We start from the raw sequence: 17,924 nt of genomic DNA on the forward strand, positions 1-17,924 counted from the left end.
GCGAAAGTCAAATGGGCCTTGATGGCTCTTACTAAGTCTAAACTTTCTAGCGAAGAGATTCAAGACCTTTCTTTTAGATAGATTTTCCTCCTGAATATGGTGTTAGGGAACTTGACCATCGGATGCGGGCCTTCAGGTGTCCCGATTCGCCTAGGAAGACCGTTATTTTTTTAAGAACAATTAGCCATAGGTCTTCGATTTTCCTTAAATCCTTTTATCATAAAGTTTTGTAGTGAAGCGAAAATAGCTGTAAGAGAACTTTACTCTGAGACAATTCAGATTATATTAGCTTTTATAGACACATATAAGGTTCGGGAGCAATTTCCCTTTTTAAATGTATTTCATCATTTTGTAGAGTTGAAAAAATGTGACGAATGCTTCGTTTTTGCTCTTGGTAGGAAAGATAAATCTGTTATTTATTTGTCCTGCTTAGATAATGATTGGCGAGCTAGGTATTAAAATTTTTTCCATTTTAATTTGAATAAATGGCTAGAATTAAAAATAAAAAAAATTAAAATTAAAAATTTTAAAAGACGAATCCAAAAACAAAGAAAATCAAGAGTAAAATATTTTTAAGGCAAAAGGTACAAAAAAAATCATCGAATTTTTTCAGTTGGTACAAATAACCCATTATATTAAAAAAAGTACATCGTCTGAATTTGATTTTTTGGTACAAATAACCCATTTCCGCTAACAAAATCTTAACTCTGTTATAGTTTAAAGTATAAGATACAAAAGAACCATCATACTTTTTAAAAAGAGCAAATATGATCCTATAAAATATGAAATCTTATACTTTTTTAAAACATTTCTATCATTGCCTTAAAAATGCTATATATCCGTTAATTTTAAAAAATACCATGTAAATTATATATATAGTATTTGAAATATAAAAATATTTTTTATTCACTAATGTCTTATATACATTACTAATTTTTACACATTTTTAAAATATCTATTTATATACTAATATATTATAAATGTATATAATATTAAATTCTAAAAATATAATATATATTTATATATATATATATTATTTTATATATTAGTATTTTAAAAAATATTTAAAATTTATAATTTATATTTAACATTGATTGAAAAATATTTTTATATTTTTATACACAAAGGCGCACGCACACATATGGGTGTATAAATAAAAAAAACTAATCATATGTAAATTTTAAAATAAATTTAAATTTGTACTAAAATATTTCTAAATTTAAATTTAAATATAATTATAATAATATATATTAACATACTAGTCATATGTAAACTTAATATTATATTATATATATCTTTATAATTGAGGAAGTGGGAGCGTTTTTGAGAGGAATTGAATCCACGATCTTGACAGTTTTGTTGTCCAACGCTTATAACATTTGAGCAACAACTCGTAGGTTATTACATAATATTTTTATTAAAATAGTTGTAGTATATTATTATTATTATTCTTATTACTATTATTATATTCTTAGAAATGATATATTTATAATATATCAGTATATACATAGATATTCTAAAGAATGTATAGAAATTAATCATTTATATCTGTTATTATTGATTGAAAAATATTTTTATATTTCAAATACTATATATATATATAATTTATATAAAATATGCTAAATTATAATGAATAAGATAATAATATAATTATCTAAAAAAATAAATATAAGGTTTAATGTTTTATAGAGTTATATTTATCCTTTTGAAAAGTATGATGGTTTTTTTGTACCTTGTACTTATGAACATAACGGAATGAAGTTTTTGTTAGCGAAAATGAGTTATTTATACCAAAAAAATCGAGTCCTAGCTGTTATATATACTTTTTTTTAGTATAATGTGCTATTTGTACCAATCGAAAAAACTCGATTTTCAAGCGATTAAAGCTCAAATAAATGAGAAGTGGAATATAGTTGGATAAATAGGGGTGAATATAAAGTCAAAATTGTTTAGGATAGGAGAAATGGGTTTGCTTGTTAGAGTAGCAACCACTGCGATCCCATTCTCTTCTTCTAAGCTCTCCACCAAAATGAGTTTCCCCCATAAAACAACCATTGCTTCAGCTTCTGCTTCTGCTTCTGCTTCTGCTTCCTCCACTAACTCTAACAATGGTAGAAAACTTCCGATTCTTCTTTTCGATATAATGGATACAATCGTTCGCGACCCTTTTTACCATGACATCCCTTCTTTCTTTGGGTACTCCTAAATTTTACTATTGTTCCCGATGGTTGCCTAATTCTTATTCTCATTTCAATTCTCGTAATTGTTCTGTATGTGCAGGATGTCGTTTGAGGAATTGATAGAAAGCAAGGACCCAACTGCTTGGATAGAGTTTGAAAAGGGGATTATCGATGAGGTACTCTACATTTCACCCTTATGTTATGCTACTCTGTTGCTGTTACATCAGTTATGAATAGGTTGTGGTATAGATTTAAGCTCGATGTAAAACATGTTGTTGTTTTTTTGAAGCAATGTGGAACATGTTTTTGAAAAGCCATAAAAAGAGAAGGCCTTACAATAGAAGTTAGAAAGCTTTTTGAATATTTTGGAGTTTGACTAGATTAAACTGTAGTTTTGTATGGTAATAAAACTGTCTAATACATAGAGGATTAGTGGATTGCTATAACAAGTCATTTGTTGTGTCCATTTTCTTCCTCATGTTCTCTCAGATGCTGATGACTTGCGATCCTAAAGATATTGCCTGATCTTAATGTATCTTAACATGCCTACCGGCTACCAATATATTATTAATTATCTATTTCAGTTATGTCAATGTTTGAGCAAGTTTTTTTTTCTTTTCCTCCTTCAGATTGAGCTGTCCAAAAAATTCTTCAAAGATGGAAGACCTTTTGATTTGGAAGGTTGAGTACTTGACTATAGGAGATTTATGTTTTATTGGTCTTGTTAGTGTTGGTTAGCTTTTCTACCTCTCATCTGATTTTTCTGACCATGCAGTTGCATTGCTAGTTCGACTAAATATCCAAAGTTTGCATAAATATTCAAGGTGTTCTAAATTTTCTTTTTTCTTTTGATGATTGGAGATGTAGAAGGTAGTTTGTTTATCTGTTTTGAAGTTCACATCACAATCTAACTCTTGATCAGTTTTAGTTGTGGCATGATTTTGTATTCTAGGACTTATGGTCACACTAGGAGTGATAACTGATTTAGGATTTTGTGGTCATGGTCACATGCTTCTAAAGTTCCTGGTTGGCATTGTTTGTAAAGGGTCAGTCAGTCATGGTCTCCCATACTTGTAAAGTTCAGTATTCTACACTAAAAGAGTTGCTTTCCTCACCATTACTAGGGAACGCTATTAGTCAAGCCAAATCCTATTCTGTTTCAATTGTTACTTTACTTAATTTTTATCTGTGTGCTTTCTGCCTTTTGACCATATTTTCTGTTACATATGATATGCTTGATGTTTGCAGAATATGTAGGCAATGTTGATAATGGATTGCTCAATAAGAACTTTTCAATTTTTAATTTATATTTGAATTTTTTTGAAATACTTTGGGTTTATGATGATAGTACTTTTTATAAATTTCATTATGAATTTTTTTATGACCATTACTGGCCCGTTACCGCGATCACGACTGCAACTTCATAGCAACCGTTACCATTATTTAATTCCACGATGTACCTTATCTAGTCTATCATGCAAAATTAACTTCAATCTTCTAAAAACTTGTGGTTCTGATGTAATTTTTTTACTTTGTATTTTAGCTTTGTAAATCAAATGAGTGCTATGTGTTTGACATATTTAATTTCTCCACATTTACTTACATGTCTATAAAAGTGGTAACTTCAATGTTTTTCTTTACAGGACTAAAAAATTGTATGAGGGGAGGCTATTCCTACATAGATGGTGTTGAAGAGCTGCTTAATGATTTAAAACAAAACAACCATGAGATGCATGCTTTTACAAATTATCCCATCTGGTAGGATTAAATGAATTTTTTGTATTATAGCTTATGTGGTGATATGGCTTAGCATTCTTTTCAGATTGTGATTCATAGGCATACAATAATTGAGGAGAAGCTACACATTTCAAAGTACTTATCGTGGACATTTTGTTCATATCTATATGGTATGTCCAACAATTTGATATGATTATCTGCTCTCTCTATCTGTGTGTGCATGTCTGTAACTTTGCCTGTATACAAGTTGCTGAGGCAGAATTTTGGTTTCTTCTACTGATCTGCGAAGTTATTACTTCTGTATCAGTTCAAAATTGGTTGCAAATGTACATGTCAATGTCCTTATTTGTTGATGGTTTACCTACTTAAGTTGATTGGCTACTTTCAAGAGAGGATAAAAATGCAGCTCCATTAAGTTAGAATATCTCTGATTAAATTTTTTTGTTACATTACACATAATTGAATGTTCATTATTGCCCCATGTATATGAAATATTGACGTGCATTGACATTTGTTCCTACTGCCTGTGGAATTTCTTCGTAGATTTTCTCATGGTATACTGTGCTTACATGAGTGCACCCCGCCTAAATTTTGGGGTCCATGAAGAGTAGATTTAGGCAAAAACTTTTTGGGTGCATGATTCCGATATTTTTCAATGCGACTTGAATGCTTATTTTAGAAGATTGTTGTTAAACATGGCTTTTTTGAAGCATTATTTCGATGCAATTTTTCTTTTTTTATTTATTTTGTTGCAATGGTTAGATTTCCAGTTTATTTCATTACATGAAATGTTGAATTGAGCTGAATACTTCTCATTCTAGGGAAGAGAAAGCCTGATCTTGATTTCTATTTGGAAGTGCTGACACACCTTAAAGTTGATCCAACAAGCTGTATCTTTGTTGACGACAGGTTTTAATTTCTTCCCTCAATTGCTTCAATTTTATGTTATAGATGATTTTAATTCTTATTAATGTTCGACTAGTATGATTGGCATATGCTCAAGAGTGGTCATAGAAAAGATATAGACAAAATAGTGAACAAGGATAGAAGAAGCCTCACTCTTCTTCCTTCACCCAGAATTCTAAACAAAATTTGTTAAGCACCCAAACAACAATGAGTGGATTATTTTATTACACATGTTATAATGAGGCTTGTGGCTCCACCTGAGTACCATACACCGCAGAAGTAGTTACTTATTTGGCTGGTCTATACCAAGTAAACAGACATTGATTTGGCAGGTGTTAATTACCAAATTTACCAAAGTATAGGTTGATTAGCAATTGTAATTAATAAAATAGCCGGCAGTAGTAATGGCTATTTTATTAATTACAATTGAAAATGAAATATCCATGTAACTCGTAAATCGACGATGATTATTATGGTTTTCTAACTGCAACTCCTTTGAAGGTTTGTGATTTTGTGTCATCAATTTGTTGTGATGGTTTGGAATTCCTTAGCAAATTCATATAAAAGCACCCTCCCTTGATTAAATATTATCCAATTTGATGAGGCACATTCTGCTGCACTAAGCTAAACTAGGTGAATTAAGCTGCTTAATATATCTCATGCTAGCAATGATCTCAAAACTTTCATCCTTGCCAAGAAATGTTGTTTGTTTAGAGAACAGGATAAGGGGCCTTTTGACAATGAAACTCAAGTTGATATTTTATTCTATAGGCCTGACACAGAACAATTGACCAAATTTGTATGCTTGCTTCACTAGTGATTTGCTAAATGTTGGTTACAGTTCTATGGTGTGATATAGATTTAAGCTTTTTGGGTTGGGAATCAAGTCAAATGCAATCTGAATTGTTCTTAAATTATAACAATTATGTCCAAAAATAACCTGACGAATGGTTGGTTGCTCTAATTTGGACGACTGACCATATGCATATGCTTTGAAGTGAGATTTTATCTCTGTATTTTTGGTACAAGGGATAACTAGTGCTTAAAAGTTAAATTTCATTTAGTTGAATAAAATTGAAGGTGAATCCTAGTGCAATGTTAGCCTCAATGGGGCAGTCGTTAAACTGTAACCTAAAGGTTACGACTGCTTTCCTTAATCTGGAAAAAGAAAGTTCAATGTGTCTTTCTATTCCCACAGCCTGCAATGGAAGATTTCTGCTCTAGTCATCTTTTCCTATTTGTATTTCTTAACAGAATTTGAGTATTTGATTGTTGACATAGTTATGATCGAGTGGATTAAATTTTTCTTCAGTAGATAACACAAGTAACCATAGTTATGATCATAGGATTAGCATAGTCGAACAGAAATACGCTGCAAATTTGTGCAATGATGTCTGTTTTTGGTTTAGTATTTTCAGACCGTTTCAACCTTTGCATTTCTTTTTTCTTTTCTTCCTTTTCAAAGAATTAAATGAACCTTCCTATGTGATAATGTTTCTTTTCAATTAAATACAGTTCTTGCAGTTTGATCATTAATGTGATAGAATGCTGTGCTTATTTTTTTATTTTATTTTTTTGAGAATTGAATGCTGTGCTTTTAATTTACCATCAAATGTTGTCTTTGAAAAATAAAAAATGAACAAATGAACTTGTTTAAACTCAACAAATTTTGTTTCATTTCAAGTTTTAATGAATAATGAACCAAATTGATAGAGCGCAGAAAGGGGGAACTTTTTGCCAGCATTTTTAGTTCTTGACTAGGATTTAGATTGACTAATAAGATGTCCATTTTTGTTGAGTATGTTTCAGCTGTTATCATAGTTCAAAATGATATTGAGAACTACAAGATAAAGATGACAAATAAATTATTCAACTTGTATAGGTGGTGGAATGTGCATTTGCTAACTGCAATATATATACAGGTTGAAAAACGTGGAAGCTGCAGCTGAAGTTGGGATAGTTGGCCTACATTTCAAAAATGCCAAGCTACTGCGAGAAGATCTCTCTCGGATCTCAGTGTTATAGGACATCACAAACCACAAGATTAGCCTATATCTTGTGTCACGATGAATCACTTTTCACTTCATCGCCTGAAAATCACCATCTCATTTTTCTCACTGTTTATATGCCATGATTACCATTGTTATTGTTCAACAGAAACAAACATAACTGCGTGATAGGCAAGGTTCCAAAGGACAGATTTTTACTTTCTTATTAATTTATATCAAATGAACGTAAAAAGTTATCATGACTTTGATAAGATCGACAAAGATGTTCCATATCATGAAGAAAAAGAGCATGAGCGTCGTTCTCAAGTGCCATCTACCGATATTCCTCTTGTTAATCAAGTATTTGCCATTTGAAAGGTTATAATGCTCCCCGGCAAGTAAGTTTTTCAACTGGCTTTTTGGCTTTTCATCTAGTCTCATTTGTAAAGTCCATTCATAAACTACTCGAGAAAGTTATGACTTAGCTGATAAAATACAGTTTCTTTCGTGTTTGTAGATAAATCTAGTCAAACATACACTTGCCCACTTTTGAATAATGAGTAAGAAATATGTCATGTAATATGGAATTGAATTTTCAATATGATTGTGGGTTATCTGGAAAATAGTTTATTTGTGTGCCCTCCCCATCAATGATTTTTAGATTTCATTAAGGTGAGCAGAAAATAAGATAGAGGGTATTATTTGTCTGTTCTTTTGCTTTTATAACGGGTGTGCATGGTTCGGTTCGGTTTGGAGTGCAAAATGCCAAAACCGAAGCAAACCATACCTATAAAAATAAAATTCAAATTCCATAGTCCGGTTTATGGTTTTTTCAGTTTGGTCCACCGAAAACTTGGGTCGGGTCAGTTTACTCCGGTCGGGTATTTCGGTTATTAAAAAAAACAAAAAAACATCAATTTTCGATAAATCATCATTAAAATTATATTTACAATCACTATTTTTACTAAATATAATGACTCTTAGTGATAGTTAACGTTAATTTTCAATAAAAGTGCAAAAGATTAATAAATTTAGTATTTTTATATAATTTATATATAAAATTAATAAATAAACCAAGGTGGAAGCTTGGTTTGGTTTGGTGCCTGAGCCTTAAAACCAAACCGAAACTGAAAACCGTAATTTTTACTAATTCAAAATCAAACCACTCCGTATTAATCATTTTCCATTCGGTTTGGTGCTGTTCAATTTGGTTTTTGCTCACCTCTAATAACAATAACTTCTATAGTTTTCATTAACCATAAAACTTTCCAATAGATGATTCAAAAAGATATTCCAATCATGACTTATATTCAAAAATCTTGTACTTACCACTTGACAACTTCATATACCCTCTCGACAGCCCTAATTTGAATGCAAGCTCGAACCAAAGCGTGGACTCAATCACACATTCCATAACTATCAATAGATGCATCTAAATCCTCCTATCAATAGATGCATCTAAATCCTCCTAAGGGATCTTCCATATTACAGTCATCAAAATCCTCGTAGCAAAAAGTGCATCATCGTCGTTTTTCATATTGAATAGCATATGAATTACAGTTCAAGAAAGACTATGGAATGGGAAACAATTTTTCTTTAAGACCCTTTTGTGAAAACTCTAAAGCTAATTGGGTTGAGTTTTGAAGCTTGTATTATATTACATGACAAACAGAAGAACATGTCATTTTCTCAATTTAAGATTAATGCAAACTGACCTGGGAATAATAACCATAATGTAGTGTTTGTGTGCAAAACAGTACTCCTCTAAAGTTGGAAGGCTAAATCAGATGTTTTTACTTTCGTCATTGAAAAATTGTATCATGCTCCCGCAGTTTATTATCTCGACTTGGATACATAAAAAGATTATTATTATATCTTTGGGAAAAAAAACTTAAATTTTGAGCAGCTAGTCCACAAAAATAGTCCCAAATAATTGCATTACGATACATTTCATTGACATATCAAATTAAAGTAACAAAACCAATCCATTATTCCTGTAATAATAGGTAATACGTAAAAAAAATTGAGTTGGATAAAAAGATGTTTGTAGTACATATATCCATGCTTCATAAGTACCTTGCAATTTTTTGGATAATTCATTTTTTTCGTGTTGTTTTTAAATGCATTGATTAGATTAAAGAAAACATTCTTTACTTGTATTTTTTATTTAATTTCTAGCTAAATATTATACATGCATCTGCATTGTTCAATATACAATGTTTTTTTTCTCTCGCTTTTCCTTAATAGATAAAACAGATATAGAAAATTTCTACTTTAATGTTTTTGTTTTACATATTTAATGATTGAAAGAGATAAGTAGTCAAATATATACTTAATTCCTATTAATATATATGAAAAGAGTTAAATAAATATTTATATATGCTTATATATTTTTGTTAACTTATAATTATAAGTTGGTTAGTAGTATGAATTGATTGAATAAAATATAATATCTGCTACTAAATTTGTATCTTATTTCAATTAACCCGGCTTGCAAACTTAGCGTGATTGTATAATATTGGCGTTTTCTCGGTGAACTTTACAGATTTTTGTGATAATATTTAATTCAAAACTTTAAAAATATGACAACTTCTTCCTTAATATAAACTGATTCCATTGCATCAATGTAGAATATTTTTAATTAAATATTAAATTAGCAAATAATTATCTAATGTCAAATGGATGTGATCTAAATCTCTCTATTTCATAGAGTTGCAACGGATAAAAAAGTCAAGTTGAATATATTTCAATATGTCATAATAACAACCTAAGGAGTTAGGTTCTCTGATCGTAAATGGACTAAAAAATAGTTGATGGGTTTTCTATAATTACATTGTTTTATTTTTTCATCAAGGTGAAAACGATTATAATCAATACAATATATGAATAAAATAACAAAAATAATTACCTCAATTATAATTTTCTCAATTCAAACTGAAGCAACATAATTTAGTTCTGATTTGAAAACTACTGTTCTATGTACAAGCGAATTAACATAAAAACTCCAACACAATAAATCACACTGATCTCTTAACATCCCACCTATTTAATATAGGACTTCAAATTAGGAACTGATAGTATCACCATCAAATTCTTCAACACAACTTATTTTGATCTAATTTTTCCTCATTAAAAAAAGGGAAAACAAATATATTTTGTATCTAATTTCTACTATTTTTCCTGAAATCCCGAAAACTTTAGGGAGTATTTAATCCACTCGCTTTCTCAGTAAGTGTATAGCTTATGAAGGAAAAGGAAAAACCTTTAGACAAACTAAACCGCCAATTCTCAGACCATTTCCTCACCTGCATAGATACATTCTCCGCCGTAAATAACAGTTTTCGCCTTTCCGGAGATTTAGGTTGAATATTTTCATACATGCAGTTCAAGTCTCAAGCTTCCCAATCTTCATCACTTTCTTCAGTGCCCTAAGCAAAATCAAACCACAAACTAGAGAATGAAAGAAAATCATCTTTACCCTGTGCATACGATATTATGTAAACAACTCTCCAAATATCAAATCATAATTGGTGGAAACCATAACTTTTTTGAATTAATTGTTTGATATTTTTAAAACAGTTCTTTCCAAATCTGCTTTTTGAAAAAGAAAAAGCATCTATTTGGCTGCCTTTTATTTTCAAACAGCAGTTTACAATACTCAAAAAAGATAAAAAGTTGAAAAAATGAGTTTTTTAAACTACAATTCCGAAACACCCAACTGGAATGTTCAATTGATTATCCTGAGAAATCACACATGCAGGTCTACTGAGAAACCAAATCATTAAAGACAAATTGTGGCATTTTTATTTTATTTTATTTTCTAGTCCAAATTTATTCTCTTTCTCTGAATTAAGAATTACCAGCACAGTGTAGAAAATGCAGTGGAAAACCGAAACGGTAGCCAAACAGGTGTTGCCACCGGTTCCCGGTTCAAGCATTTGAGTAAAAATTTTAAAAAAATTAAAAGAAATAGAATTAGCGACGGATTTTTCCGTCGCTAATTCTCGTTGTCCCGGTTCGACAAGCGGTTTGCGGGTTCGACCACTGGTTTAACTACAGGTTCAATCCAGTTCTTACGGTTTGATCCGGTCCAACTGGAATTCCGGTTTTTTGCAGTTTTTGAACCGGACAACTGGCCAGTTCCCAGTTTAACCAGTTCGACCGGCTGGTCTGGTCCAGTTTTTAAAACACTGAGTAAATGTTCACAGTTCTTTGTAATACCTGAGTTGAGCTTGAGAATTCTTCAATGTCATCTTCGTCAACCTACAATGTCCATTAACACAGTTATTCACTAAGTGAAATAACAGTAACAGTTTCCGGGAAAAAAAAATAACAGTAACAGAAACCTTCAGCCTACATCCAAACGATTGGCATATCTGTTTACTGTTCAAAAACAATTACTAGCATTGTGATTTGTGTATAACTAACTGAAACAAATTGTCAATATTGAAGTGAATAACAAATTGTCTCTTCTTAGTTAAGAAAGAAAGAAAGAAAACAATATGGTATGTATATGCACAATTTAGAGGTCATTATGGTTTTCCTCAGAATGTGCCAAAGAACTTATGCAGTACATATCAAACTGAACCTTCATAAGAACTAGAGAATCTTAAACCGTCTGATCCTGTATCTCAAGAAAAAATAATTCACTCATCTTTTGATGCTCTAGACAACTAAATGCCAAATGCTTTGTCCTAAAAAGTTCCAGGTGATGCGGACATTCTTGCAAGTTCCCACTATCTTAGCAGTCGCATGAAAAGACCCTGCGTTATATCTCGGTATCTTAATTTATCATATATAAATGTAACTAATGTATCTCTTTCGTAAAGGATTTCTCCAACTGGGTATAATCAGATTCAGCCAATAACTGGTATCTTTGAGAATATGGAAGCTGCAATTTTGTCTCTAGATCCTCACAATTGGCATATACTTTGTTAAGCGAGATTACGTACGAACTTCTTTTCAGTGTTCGTGGTTAGATGGCAACATCCAAAACATCAAGCCCCAGTAAGTATTATCATGGTCCAATATTCAAGATGGACATGTACCCAAGAGGCCAAGAGTATGTTTATCCAATTTTTCAATTAAGGTTATACCCGATTATCAAACTACAATCAGCATGAAGTGATCAAGTGACGATTTTATGGACTAGTTCATGCTTCAGAGCACAGCCAGACTGCCTTGAAGTGAGGCTTACACATAGACCAGAAAAGATTAATGTCTCCCTAGGGACTAAGGCAGAGACTCGAGCTTGACTGCAAAATTAGACACCCAAACATACCATTTAATTAGCACGGAAACTCGTGGACAAAAAAAAGTGCCATAGCCAAGTTTAATATAACACATCATGAAAATATATAGAAAAGGAAGTCCTGAAGCCAATTGTTCTTCCCAAACACAAATTAAGAAAGCTCCAGTTGTAAGAATATAGACAGCAAACTCCAAGTACAAGCAATTCAAAGAGTAAATGGTTTTGTTTTTGGAGATCACAATAGAATGTGTTTCCTTATCATCTAGAAAATCACATGTTGACTCTCTCCATTTGGGGTGGAAACTATGGATTTTTGCATCCACGTATGAGAAAGGAAATATAAAATGGTGAGCAAGAAAGGCCAGGCCTGAAACTACATTGGTTCAGGGGCAAGGTTTGTCTAAGTTCATTTATCAATAAATACTTTTGCAACGGGAATCCGAGGACATAAAGATCTACATAACCAAAAAGATTAAGAAATGAGACGAGCTATATGATTGTTCCTAGGGAACTTTTCCAACTCTCTTTCTCCATAGCTCGCAAAAAAATTCCTTGTGAAGAGTAAAAAATATAGCAATAGCTTGCAAGATATCAATAGTATCAATCAAAATATAGTAACATGACTATAAAATTCACATGAGATTAATGAATGTAGATATAATAAAAAAGACATTTAGGCACCAGTAGTTCAAAGTAGCACCATGGTCTTAAGATATAGGCTATACCTCATATTTTTTCTTCTTTTCCTTAGTTCCTGTCCCTATAATTTCATGTAAATAAATTTTTAGCTAATTGTGTACAATAATGTAAAAAAATTCTAACTACTATGCATGAGTACAAATGAATGAATGCGTAAAGTTTCGTTTCAAGAATTCTCATGTAAATTACACTTCTACATTGCAACTCATTGCAGAAAATTCAAATAAAGAGGAATTTGCATGCAAAATGCATTTGGTAATTGGTGTATATTTTAATAATTGATAAAGGTGGGTACTGTTTTTGACAGACAGCTACTCTGAGTTTGCAACAGCATCAAGGAAAAAAAAGAAAAAGTTTGAACAATTCTAAGTCAGCAACTCAACAAAATTGACAATGCAAAAAGAAAATCAACAATAAATTTTGCAATGTCTTATTCTGTTTCTTTTCTTTTTCTGTGACAGAAAAAAAAAATTCCTCAATACTATTTATCACAGGCATATCCTAAAGTTTTAAGTTTAAAAATTTGCTAATGCAGCACAATACATATATAGTATATACACACACAAGAGAGAGAGTTACCAGTTTTTCTCCCTTCAGCCAGTTTTCCTCTTTTGAGAGGTTCTCGGACCTGCGAGAAGATATGCTAGTCAGCCAATCAACTATACGTGGTCAAGTCCCACCCATCTTTAGCAGTTGAAACTAAGAAAAAAACACGGAAGTATCTAGGATCTGGAATAATGAGTCAAAAAAACTTGAGAATAAAAACTACCACTCACCTGATCCTTCTTCCTACCAGGCTGCAACTTTTGGCCAGAAACTGGTAAAATGGAAAATAATTATTTTACATAATCTTCTTATACCTATGAATTTGTAAGAAAGAAAAAAGTAATACATAACAAAGTAGTTACCTTTTGAGGATAAGGACTTCCTTGAATTATTTGGCTCATTCTATACAAAGCAAGTAAAAGACAATTGTAATTTATCCTTCCATTAGTAAAAGACGTTGCATTCAAGAGAGAAATAAACACAACAATGAAGAAAATTGTGGGTAAAAATGGTGATGTGTGCAGCAGCATTTATCTACTAGATTGTTCTCATCATATTTGTGTGTATTTCAGGAAGCCCTCTGCAGTGAGAACATATAACTACATTGAAATAGCTAATCAGGAGTAAAACTTAGCAGTACAAAGAAAAAGGCAGATATTGACATCTAAACATCAGTAAATAGTAGAATATACATCATATGCGATTAAAATGTTTAAGATTATTAATGTAGAATATTCATTGTCTTATATCAAACAAAGACATGCAAGGGGAAAATTGCAACAAATGTAGACAAGCGAAATGAGGATGCATAAATTTCTGAACATAAGTAACGACACTATGTTATCGAAATAAGTTTCTCAATTGTGGAAAATTATGTACTTTTTCTCTTCTGTAAAACAACAGGAACTATGTATATAAAAAATGAATAAGGTACTGGGCCATATATGAAGGACAAATTTGCTGGTAGGTTTTCATGACATGGACCCAAACTGTTAAAGTAATCTATTTCGAAACTCCAATTTTATACCTTTACAATAGCAATGTTGTACAGATTGTGATTTAAGACAATAAAGATTTTAACGTAATTATAAAAGCACAACCAAATATAACATATGACACAAAAATCCTGCTCTCTGCACTGTAAAGCTTCCGCTAGAAATGACATTTTTGCGGTAGTGAAAAACAATAGGATCCTTTAGAAAATCAACAAAATTAACTCTTAACATATTACCCCAATATATTTTCAATATGCATGATAAAAAGTTTAAGATTATTAATGTAGCCCTTTCGCCAAAAAATTCGAATTGTTAAGCCTCACCTTTTCTTCCCCTTTCTTTTTATCATTAACTTTTTTGAATAATGTCGATATGGTAGCTTGAACTAGTGAACCATGATTAGAGTTCGAGTCTCCTTTAGATGTTTTTGCTGAGACAACAGGCTCATTTAGCTTTTCAGACTTGATATCCACCTTGGCAGATTCATGATTCTCTTCGGTGGAATTCTCATCGTCAAAATCAAGGACTATGGTAGAAGAAGTAATAGTTTTTACCTGTGAATCAGGAATTAAAAATTGTTATGAGGGAGGATTTATTCTGCAAATATGAGTCCAGACACAAAACAGCAATATAATGGCAGCAGAGACTTAGACAACTAATGATATTCCTACATTTCTAGAGTCAAACTACATAAAACTGAGAAATTCCAAAAATTATTGTTTGCCTACTTTCTTTTCCTCTTCTCCTTCCATAGTTATATCATCTGTATCACCGTCAACGGAATCTTCTCCAGAAGAAACATCTGCAAACCTGATTCAACAAAAAGCCAAAAATCAAACGAGCTCAGAAAGACCATTCTTAGGTTAACTATTTTAACTGAAGAAAAATATAAAACTAAAGTTAGAAAGGAAGAAACAGAGTAGCCAGATGGAATAAACTAGAGTTTTTTACCAAAAATATGGGGAGAAAAGAAAGAATACATGCTATTGAACAGTTATTATTTTCTTCTTTTTTTCTCACGGCTGTGTCCAAGGAAAAGCACAGACTCATAACATATCATCACAAAATATTTATTTTTTTGTGCAACTGCCACATATCAGCTGTACTGCATTCTCAGCACAGGCCTGTAAAATCTGATTTGGAATATATAGTCTTCAGGTCATATGACTATGCAATAAATGTCAACAGGCTGTTCTTTTTATTTTAGAAGTTGGCCACTTAGGAGTTTTAGGAATGCCGGTTCATGAAAAAGTTTTACTAAAATCAAATCATTAGGAAACATAGAACTCCTCTCAAAAAAGATATGTAAGAATCCTGCAGGTAAATAACATTTGCAAAAGAAACAAGCAGCATCATGTAGTAATCAAAATGAACGCTAAGCAAGTACTTGAAAGTTTTCGTGGAAGTCCTCTCAGAATGCCGAACTGGTTTTGTTTCCTTCGGATCATTTTTATCATCTGATGAATTATCTTCAAGCTCAGTTTCAGGAGACTCCTCTTCTACATATTTTTTGCCACTTCTGTGAACAACTTGCTTATTTACAGTTGCTGAGACTACTGCACTTGCCCCTGCCCCACCCTTGAAGTCATATACATCTTGTTGTCCTTGTACCTGATCAAACAACCAACTTATGAAGATACAGCAAAATGAAACTCGAGAAAACTAAAGCGATGGAAACAAAGGAACAAACCTCAAGAAATTGCTTGGGAAAATCAAGCCGAACTTCTTCTGGATTTTCTTCTTGCGTACCAATCCACCATGCTTCAGAAAACACAATCTGAGAATCACGAAAAATGAAACTTACTCCATAGATAAATCGCCAAAATCAACAGTCGAAAAATTGAAGAAAAATAACAAACCATGTTGTCAAAGTAATCTTCACACACAACATTCTTGCCACCTCTAGAGAATTGCAAGGACAAGTACCTATTCTTAGGATAAGTAATAGTTCCAAACAGCTTCAATTGACCCTTCAATTCCATCAAAAAATTGAAAGTCAGATACCCAACCCAATAATATAAAAAGAAACACTATCAATAACTTCCACCAAAATGTGACAAATGCTGACATTTTCTTTTTCTAACGAGGCCTCACTCTACCAAGCAAAAGCCCAGGATCACGGTCGAACTCCGTAATGTGGATCACCCGCGAGCCCACGTTCCTAGCAAATCCAGGCTATAATGGCCGGCAGCCCATTCCCAAATGGAAAGGGCATGGACGGGGTTTGAACCCGCGACCATGATGACGCCCAGATGGCCGAACCTTAGACCACTAGATCAAACCCGTACAGGCAAATGCTGACATTTTTGTTCGAAACCATGTAATAACTTCTAGCTCATTAAGTCGACTCATACTAAATTCGACAGCATTCGAATAATTTGATTGAATAATTAAAGTTAATGCTATAAATGAATAAGTGAAAGTAGTTACCAGGGGAAAATGGAGGTAGAGAATAGGGTTTTTGGTGCCTAAATCTTTGAGTTCGCCAATCTTGCCACCGGAAGCAATGGGAGCAATCAGACCGGGAAATGAGAAGAGGAAGCGATTCTTTCTCTGGGATTTGCGCAGAATATCAGCGCCGTGATGCTTCAAGAGAGCCTTGGTGGGTGGCAGCGGCGAATAGGTATGAAGTGGCGGAGGAGTGGAGGATAGTAAATTGTTGGAGAAGGCCAGTTTCTTCAATCTTTTTCTCTCGATGGCCGCCGGTGGTTCTTCTGTAATTTTGTTGGTGTTTTTAGAAGACGGTCTCACCATTTCTGTCTTGCTTTAACTCTCACTTTACCAAATTCTTCGCCATGCTCGTTTTAATAAACCATTTGATTTTGATAAACAGCAGTATTTAATTTTTTTATTTAAAATTTAGGGAAAAGGGTCATTTATGCACCTAAGGTTTGCTTACAGGATCAAATGAGCCCCTAACGTCCGGAAAGGTTCAAATATGCCCCTAACGTCTTAAAACGTGAACAACCATGCCCCTATTTTGACTTATAAATGAGACGGTAGGGGCTTGTTTGTCGAAATTGGAGGGTCTGTTTGTTCATTTTTTAAGACGTTAGGGGCATATTTGAACCTTTCCGGACGTTAAGGGCTTACTTGATCCTCGAGTCAAACGTTAAGGGCATAAATGACCCTTTTCCCTAAAATTTATAAATAATAAAACAAACCTTAACAGTTAGGTCTAATAGTATCAAAAACACCGATGAGCTGTAGTTCAAATGGTATAAGCGCTAAGCAGCAAACTGCTAGGTCATGGGTTCGATTCCTCCCACAAGCGCTCTCCCCTCCCTAAATTATCAAAAAAAAAAATAGTATCAAAAAACAACTAAAAGAAATGACTTTAAAAATATGTCTAAATTTTTTAGCTAATAACTTTTTTTTTCCGCCACCGCTTCACCACTACCCCTCTAAAATCCAACAATTTCCAATTAACTACATCTCCAAAATATAATCCTAATTTTCTTTTTTCTTTCTTTGCCATTTTTAATTGTTTATTCAATGATGAATTTGGGATGAAATTAGTTAGAATTTTACCGATCTCTTTAAAACACAGTCAGATGCTTGATCACTTTTGTCTGAAAGAAAAAAATGAATGTTATTTATCTACTTAATTTTTGTTCAATTA

At 32.4% G+C, this 17,924-nt stretch overlaps 2 protein-coding genes across 4 annotated transcripts; one reads left to right on the plus strand and one right to left on the minus strand.

Moving 5' to 3' along the window:
• Positions 1 to 1,948: 1,948 nt before the first annotated feature.
• On the plus strand, positions 1,949 to 7,434 carry LOC126666637 (flavin mononucleotide hydrolase 1, chloroplatic). Its single transcript, XM_050359467.1, has 7 exons — positions 1,949 to 2,196; positions 2,281 to 2,356; positions 2,810 to 2,861; positions 3,824 to 3,938; positions 4,017 to 4,087; positions 4,739 to 4,826; positions 6,746 to 7,434. The coding sequence occupies exons 1-7, from the start codon at positions 1,964 to 1,966 to the stop codon at positions 6,846 to 6,848; spliced, it is 738 nt and encodes a 245-aa protein (XP_050215424.1). The 5' UTR covers positions 1,949 to 1,963; the 3' UTR covers positions 6,849 to 7,434.
• Positions 7,435 to 9,694: 2,260 nt separating this feature from the next.
• Positions 9,695 to 17,138, minus strand: LOC126669128 (DNA-binding protein RHL1). Of its 3 annotated transcripts, XM_050362474.2 has the most exons (12): positions 16,733 to 17,137; positions 16,162 to 16,272; positions 15,993 to 16,079; positions 15,690 to 15,913; positions 15,031 to 15,112; positions 14,626 to 14,856; positions 13,670 to 13,709; positions 13,538 to 13,578; positions 13,341 to 13,389; positions 12,788 to 12,822; positions 11,033 to 11,074; positions 9,695 to 10,239 (listed from the first exon to the last, which is right to left on the minus strand). In XM_050362474.2, exons 1-12 carry the CDS (start codon positions 17,054 to 17,056, stop codon positions 10,204 to 10,206), a joined length of 1,302 nt encoding a protein of 433 aa, XP_050218431.1. In that variant the 5' UTR covers positions 17,057 to 17,137; the 3' UTR covers positions 9,695 to 10,203. The 3 variants fall into 3 exon arrangements, with proteins under 3 accessions (XP_050218431.1, XP_050218432.1, XP_050218433.1); XM_050362475.2 differs by lacking the exon at positions 12,788 to 12,822 and having other exon boundaries at positions 16,733 to 17,138; XM_050362476.2 differs by lacking the exons at positions 9,695 to 10,239; positions 11,033 to 11,074; positions 12,788 to 12,822; ... (1 more) ...; positions 13,538 to 13,578; positions 13,670 to 13,709 and adding an exon at positions 13,745 to 13,887 and having other exon boundaries at positions 16,733 to 17,138.
• Between the last annotated feature and the right edge of the window lie 786 nt (positions 17,139 to 17,924).

Source organism: Mercurialis annua, linkage group LG2 (assembly GCF_937616625.2).
Source record: "Mercurialis annua linkage group LG2, ddMerAnnu1.2, whole genome shotgun sequence".
NCBI classification, from domain to species: Eukaryota; Viridiplantae; Streptophyta; class Magnoliopsida; order Malpighiales; family Euphorbiaceae; genus Mercurialis; species Mercurialis annua.

Excerpts from the sequence above, each read along its gene's own strand:
- LOC126666637 (XM_050359467.1), top strand. The coding sequence starts at position 1,964 with ATGGGTTTGCTTGTTAGAGTAGCAACCACTGCGATCCCATTCTCTTCT. Across the intron at positions 4,088-4,738 it reads ATTTTGTTCATATCTATATG|GGAAGAGAAAGCCTGATCTT; the intron begins GTATGTCCAACA and ends TTCTCATTCTAG. Across the intron at positions 4,827-6,745 it reads TGTATCTTTGTTGACGACAG|GTTGAAAAACGTGGAAGCTG; the intron begins GTTTTAATTTCT and ends ATATATATACAG.
- LOC126669128 (XM_050362474.2), bottom strand. The coding sequence starts at position 17,056 with ATGGTGAGACCGTCTTCTAAAAACACCAACAAAATTACAGAAGAACCA. Across the intron at positions 15,914-15,992 it reads TTCCCAAGCAATTTCTTGAG|GTACAAGGACAACAAGATGT; the intron begins GTTTGTTCCTTT and ends TTGTTTGATCAG. Across the intron at positions 10,240-11,032 it reads AATTCTCAAGCTCAACTCAG|GGCACTGAAGAAAGTGATGA; the intron begins GTATTACAAAGA and ends GATTTTGCTTAG.